Below are 7,496 nucleotides of genomic sequence, written 5' to 3' on the forward strand. Positions count from 1 at the left end.
AGGACTGTAATGACGCAATGCACAGGAAATTTAAGATTAAGGTTATATTAAGGACGAAAACTGAAAAAGCATATTTTGTGTTTCAATGAAGCTAAATGTTTGCATCTAGCTAGGGACAGAAATGAGTCATACGCATTGTGGTTGTTACTGATGGAAAGGCTTAGTTCTCCATCTGCTAGAAATTTTAAAACAAAATTTTATAAGACTTAGCTAGCCACGGAGCTAAACTCAACCGCACATCGATTCAGAGCAGTCAAAACTCAGCTGGACAATTGTTCATTTCATTAAATCTATAATAAGTATATAAATATTTGTCCCACCAAATCTGAGGACTGCAATTTTAATTTGAGTACAAAATCATTTTCACTACAACTTTTTTTTTATTTTTACATTTCAGGGTAGTTAGTATTTTAGGATGTTTCCATAGCAGAGCATTCTTCAACATTCAGGAGGGAGACGGCATATACATAGATAAACACTCCAAATTGCCACCTTTATTTCATTTAGATTCATCTATGAGCAGTGCCACCATTGTCTCAGCAGAAAGTAATCTGTCTCCAAAACATGTTGCTCCCTGGCCTGCTGAAAGCATAATGATGAAGGCAAATTTCCCAGCATGCACTGGTGTAGAAGACAAATACATACGTTCACTGCGTGGATCAAACATCAAGTCTTCTGCAACTCTGGCTATAACTTACTCTAGTCTGGGTTCTTGACTGACCCACAAGTCCATTCCTTCAAGTCATGTTCTCAGTCTTATTCTTCACCTCTTGCCCAGGAGCAAGGTCGCTCTAACAACTTTGGGGACATGCCGTATTGTGAGGGAAACCCTGGTGCCTCGAGGCAGGCAGTCCCCGGGGGAGGCACCAGTGGCGCACAAGTTGGCCACCCTGTCAGTGAGGGTGTCCTGGGCGACCTCCTGGATGCCGTGGAGGAAGTGGGTGTACATGTCGTCCTGGAGGACCAGCAGGCTACGGGGCTGCACCAGCAAGGACAGCAGGTATCGACTCTGCTCCGTCTGAGGGACGCTTTCCTGGGGACACAAAGAGATGCATATAGGTGTGGGGGAAGCAGGATGGCATAGTGGTGAAGATCAAGGCTCTTAACCCAAAGTTTGCTGGTTCAATTCCCACAGTGGGGCACCGCTGTTATACTCTTACAACTATGTTGCTTCAGCAAATACCCAACCATATTAGATGGATGCTCTGTAAGCTATGTAAGATAATGCACATCTTCAGAGGCGTCAGCTAAAATATGGGGGGAGGCAGAAATGTGATTTGAAAGTACTGGCCATCTCAGTGTGTCTGCCCCCACTGACATCAGGTACCATGGCATGCCATACAAAAATGAAACATACTGTACCATATTAAATATATTATTCATCCCAGAATATATTTAAATATATTTAATACACAATATATAATAATGCAAAACAGAAAAATATTTCACTATAGCAAAATAATTTACATATTTTCAATACACTGTCCTTAAAATACATTCTCTATTATTTTTTTGTACAGGATCTCCACATAGAAAGGGTAATGCTTTCAATGTTTGGCCTTCCATATTCTATGATGTACCTAACTGAGTATGGTCCTGTCAGTCAGCCACGCCAATGGGTAAGGGTGGGGATGGGAGTTAAAGGTTAAAATTTCACTTTTATGATTAGACCATGGTTTATTAAGGAAAACCTGTTACAATTGAGTATGACCAAATTATTAGAAGGCAACACCAAAACAGTGTGACCTCTTCCATAGTGAAAAATAAGTACTGTAAAACATGCATATTTGTGTTGGGCAGGTTACTCTTAGGCTCAGACTAAAATGGGCTGAATAAAACAAGTAGGCAGATTTCCACAGCAAATCTGGAAACACTTGGCAATGTATATTAAGCCTTCTCACAGCAGCTACTGTCAGATGCATTAACAGCACTGTAGTACCACAGAAAATGCCTTATTATATGCACTGATGTTCCTTGCTTTGCAAGTCACTTTGCATAAGAACGTCTGCCAAAGGAATAAATTTAAACGCCACATTAGACACCAGATGCGTCCACTGTTTCCACTTACTTGAACCTGTAAATGAATCTTTTTTTTCAGTTGGCTATTTAATTAATAGATACACAATCAGCCTCAGTGCTACTGAGCATAACCGTGTAACGAAAATGACCTTTATTAAAACATTGTAATGTAATTAAATATTATTCATCCATTTCCAATAACCACTTAACCTTGTAGAAGGTATGCCTGAGCCAGTTCCAGAAGGGACAATGCACAATATTGGACAGTTTTATCAACCAATTAAATTATAAATGTTTGAAACATTAAATAAATTCTGCAGTTAAGTGTGCGACAGTTCAATTGCTGTGCAATGTGCACCGCAACAAAAATTAACTGCAATTTCCCTCGAGTACAGGCAGAATGATGAGCCTGCTTGCTGAATGGCCTGTTTTCACCATTAAATGTCTTATTTTCTCATGAATGAAAAGCCTCATTATGTAGCAGATTGGCACAGGTTTACAAGTGGCAGCAGACCCAGCTATTTCCCCACTGGTTTGTCACCTCAGTGAAATTTTGAGGTCTACGTCCACTTTAATCCATGGAATGTTTTAGAATATTTATTCTTTTTAATTCTATTCTCAGGCATTTCTCAAAGGGAGGAATTCTCTGCTTCATGTTAAGATTTAAGTTACAACTAGATGTAAAGCTTCAAGAAATTTCATGCCTGCCTGTTTTTAGGGCTGTTTGAGCAAATGAAATTTAGGGTTTGGGGATTTTATGAGTATTTTCACTATTAACACCATTTTTTTAGAATTCATCATATATTTTTTTCATATAATCAATGTATACAATAATAGTTTCCATTTCACAAACCTTGTTGCAGTTTCTTGCTATCTAATAATTTAATTACTCCTAGACAGCAATGTTCTAAGAAGCTCTTGATTCAAAACAATATGGTTAGGTAGCCAGTTAAATATGTAAAAGTATGTAAAGAAGTATTCTTACACTCCATATATAGTAGCTAGCTAGATCTTTGGAGCTTGTTAGCACATCATAACATAAATGTTAACGCCAGTGTCCTTATGCTATCATGATGTGAAAGCCACCAATAAGACTTACATGGCTAGTTAGCTAGCTATGGGGTTTTTAACTAAGGTGCTACAACGTGACCATGAGCCATCTGTGTCATTAACAGCAAGCAACAGCTGTTTAATGCAGTGCTGTGACTAGCTGAGTTATGTGACTTAGCCAGCCAATTTCTGCCAACGGTCGCCCATGTCATGACATCTTCCGTTTTGGCTATGGGCCAAAAGAACTTTTAATATAATCATATTAATTATCTAATAAATCATCAGATTAGTTTATTATTTTCTTGTTTGCCTCAACAAGTGACAAGTCTTCTACAATTTTGCAAGACAGCATATTCAAATCATTCCTTAGTTTGTTGGGGAAAAACTAATCTGATGACGGCACTGGCCCTCTGGTAACCCCTAGTGATGTGTACCTGCACAGTGCTGACTGGATGGTAGAAGTCCAGGAGAGTGTGAGACCCAAGGCTGATGGTGGTTACTGTGGGGAAGTAAAGAGGCCCATCCTCATGAGGCTAGGATCAAAGGTAAAAAAGAAACAGACTCACAAATACAGTAAAACTCTTCATTCTTCATTCTGCCTCAATGGGTCTTTATCAGGACAAAGAACACAGACATCATGTCCTTATAAATGCAGTTTATGCAATTCAGTTCATCAGTGTGTGTTTAAGTTTAAGTACAGGCACAAGTACAGAACTCTGCAAATGACCAGAATTTCACCATTCTAACTAGTTAAATAATAACAATACTAACATGAACATTAAACTTATGGTCACATAGCATGATCAATGTAGCGTAATATTATTGGCTAACATGGTTAAGCAATTCAATGATAGACAGTAACAAAATATAACAGAACAGATATAACAAATTACATACTGTAAAAGAGCAATATGTCCATGTATATTTCATGATGCCTTTGTTTATTGTCCTGAAAAAGATCCATAGAGGTTGAAATGCTGTTTTTGACTTTAGTGCAAACACGATTAAAACCATTTGGGTGGCATTAGACTAGGCATGCTGACTCTGTTCATTGTTTTGGATCTGTATTTGTCTTGCACCTACCACAGCTGAAAGGATGTGGGTGTAGCTGTCTGTTGTGTTGGAAATGAATGCAACTGCATGGGCTGTATTTACAGCTTGTACCTAGCCTTTACTCAACATAGAGGTAACACAAATGTTACAGTGATGTTTCACACTTTCCTGTGCAAGTACTAACACTCTTAATGCCACAGGCATTGATAACCCTTATAACACCTTTATATTTGGCTCGGTTTATGTCATCCCCTACTCCGTGGAACTTGTGGGTAACAAGTCTGATTATGAATCGTGTTACACATTGACACTGTTTCAGTTCATTTACAGATAACTTTTGTGTTTTGTGTCCAATGTGTCCTACATAAGAGAGTCTGCTATACTGTGTAAATATGTGTATGCATACTTCATTGCATTATGATATCTTTTCAGAGAAAGAAAATGCTTTACCATTATCCCCTCCCCAGGATTGTATTCATTCACCAAGACATGATTGGCAGTCTTCCCAGCGAATACACCTAGGTTGGATATTTTCTTAGCATAGTGCAGCAGCCAATCAGGAAGCTTCTCCACCAGCATGCCTTTTGGATGGGGCAACCCGCCTACATCAAAAAACAAGACTGGTTTATCTCAGCCCCCCATCCTACCTCCACACACTAATATAATCATTTTAAAAAACATAACCTTCTGTGTGATTGAAATAACCACCAAATATACTCACTCCAATTGGCCAATCAAACTAGCAATCTCTTTCCAACTACCCAACACCCCCCACACATACACACACATACAGAGTGCTTGACTTGCACACAGTATGTGCAACCACAGCCTACAGCAACACTCTCCAGCTGTCCTCTATGTTAATGAAACCCATGCTATACCTGAGCAGCACAGCATTAGATCAATAAATCCTCCTTTTCTAATGCTTTGCAATCTTTCTGGCTTTGCTTTTCTGAAAATCAAAATTCAGACCTAACTCCAGTGTGTCGTAACCAGATCATAGGCATGGTTATGACACACTGGAGTGGTACTAATCTACTGTGAAATGAAGAGAACACAGCTGGACATGGAACAGTACCCCAGTTCTGGAGACGTCTCCCTGAAAGTTGGGTCCATTTGGGTTTCGGGGCTTTGTACACCTTCAACACAAACAGGTAAGATGGGTATATCAAGAAACCAAAGACTAGAGGCTGGATGATTCCTCTTCAGAAAGTATGACAGATGAATATATTTTCACATATAATGGCTAAAAATGATTAAAGTTTTAAAATGGCATTTTTTCATTTTCATGCAATAACCTTCTGATAATAATGATTACTGCATCAGGTTTTGGATAAAAATGAGTATTTCAACATAGTGAACACTGATATACAAAATATTTAAACTTGATTGTAATGCCACTGCAGTTTAAAAAGCTCCACCTTAAAGATGTTAACAATTTCCTTGCATAATTATCCTTATTCATCATCATCAATAACCTTACCTGCTGTAAAAGATAAGACTCTTCTGCCTCAGTTATGTAATCCGGAATATAGTAAACAGTAGGTGGAGCCTTCGTGAACAAAAAGAAAGAAAAAGAAAATCACAGGTCAAAAAGACAAGATTATAAATTTCAGTAAGAAAATGGAGTTCATGTATATCGTGGCAATAGTTCTGGAGTGTAGGACAGTTATATTCACTGTGGGATGCAGATGTCAGGTGAGCTCAGCAGAAAATATCACTTCTGTAACATATAACGACATAAAATAAAACAAAAAAGACCCAAACTGGAATGATCCAAAATTATTTCCACACTCTGTAAAAGTCAACCTTTCTTTCAATTAAACTGACAGCAACTGAATATCCTGAATATAGCAAAGAAACAAAAAGTCAGATTTCCTACACAGCAATTTATACTGCAATAAGGGGGTGAGACAAGATAGCTAGTTAACAATATAGCTGACAAAAATTATCTGTTTTATGGCCACCCAGAAGGACGCAAAACTTCTAAAAACAAGTTACTGAATACGATAATTACAAAAACTGACTGTACAACTGTACAAGTTACATTTTAGAGAAAATCTCTTACATCTTTCACAATGTATTGCTCCAGTTCCTTCAAGGTTTGACAGGGAGATCCTTCCATTACCAGCTGGGAAATAAAGACAGGACTCTACTGAATGCACATTTATTCCTGTTTAGCTGTGAAGACTGCATTCCATTAAATGAACAGTAATAATCCATAGCTAGCTACAGTGCTAATACAGTTAGCAAGCTAGCAACGCTAGTTTAATTACAGACAGCTAGCTAACTACAAAGCCAGGAAAACGATGCAATTTAGACACAATATTAAATATAATTTCGGTGTAGTGCCAAGTAAAACATATTAGCAAAAACACCACAGCGAATCAAGCTTACCATCCCATAGTGCTAACGACTGAACTCGCTGATTTCCATGTCACAATGCTTTCCGTCCATTCACTTCCTGGAGTCTCACACGGGAAAAATGATTGGCTCAATACAAGCTTCCGGTTTTGGACTAACCAATGCAATTTCTGGATTATTTATTATGACTTTTTACGCGAAGCAACAGTTCCTCGTTGCAAAATATTGATTGTGTTGTTCTCTTAAAAGAGCTGTTTAAGTTGTCGGCATCTGATGGTAACGTGACTGTCCAAAGTGATGCTGGACAAAACTCATAGCGATAGAAGAAGAACCTTTTGCGTAGGCGCAACACTGATGTCATTGTTCAAAATAAAAACATGGAAAAGGAGAGGAAAACCATTACTTTGTAATAAACGTATTGATGAACACAGTCGGTCTTTGCTTTGGTGCGGCAAAGGCCGCACAATTTCCTTCGTGCGTGGGGTTCCAGTATAGCTAAGGCTGCCAGTGATAACATTGCAACATTAGTAGTGTACCATTTCCATTCAAATATTTCAGTATGTTAAATTCAGACTGTATGCTCTTTATTTTTACATTGCATATCGTTTCATTTTTATGTAGGCCTTCATTTTGTAATAATAGCAAATATATTCCACCGACTTAATAGAAAGCATTTGCGAAAGCCCACGTCACATAATATAATCCCGTTTTATTGCAGACATGTTTCTTTCGTGTGTTAGAAGAAACTACTATACCACATTAGTGTCAATCTCTCCGCTGGGATGTGTGGTGATAGAGGACTGAATGGGACAGGTGCTGCTGCAGTGGAGCTGTACTGTCAGTGAGAGTCTCTTTTATTTTCATGCAGGTGGAGGTTATGTGGCTGTGCAGCAGGTTTCCTAACAACAAGTGGACATTACATCCCAGGTGTGTGAGTTGCTGTGGCATTTATACTGCACTCGTTTGCCATACATGTTTAAACTCTGGATGGAAGCAAATCAGGCATCTTG

General features: G+C 38.5%; 1 protein-coding gene across 1 annotated transcript; it reads right to left on the minus strand.

The window, feature by feature from the left end:
* Window positions 1-400: 400 nt before the first annotated feature.
* Window positions 401-6,585, minus strand: alkbh6 (alkB homolog 6). Its single transcript, XM_036525565.1, has 7 exons — window positions 6,520-6,585; window positions 6,191-6,253; window positions 5,606-5,674; window positions 5,201-5,261; window positions 4,573-4,724; window positions 3,504-3,602; window positions 401-1,033 (listed from the first exon to the last, which is right to left on the minus strand). Exons 1-7 carry the CDS (start codon window positions 6,520-6,522, stop codon window positions 764-766), a joined length of 717 nt encoding a protein of 238 aa, XP_036381458.1. The 5' UTR covers window positions 6,523-6,585; the 3' UTR covers window positions 401-763.
* Window positions 6,586-7,496: the final 911 nt, after the last annotated feature.

The sequence above is a fragment of the Megalops cyprinoides genome, chromosome 3 (genome assembly GCF_013368585.1).
Source record: "Megalops cyprinoides isolate fMegCyp1 chromosome 3, fMegCyp1.pri, whole genome shotgun sequence".
NCBI lineage: Eukaryota > Metazoa > Chordata > Actinopteri > Elopiformes > Megalopidae > Megalops > Megalops cyprinoides.

Coding starts and splice junctions, on each gene's coding strand:
- alkbh6 (XM_036525565.1), bottom strand. Junction 5,262..5,605: donor AGTCTTATCTTTTACAGCAG/GTAAGGTTATTG, acceptor TTTGTGTTGAAG/GTGTACAAAGCCCCGAAACC. Junction 3,603..4,572: donor ATCCTGGGGAGGGGATAATG/GTAAAGCATTTT, acceptor CTTTGATCCTAG/CCTCATGAGGATGGGCCTCT.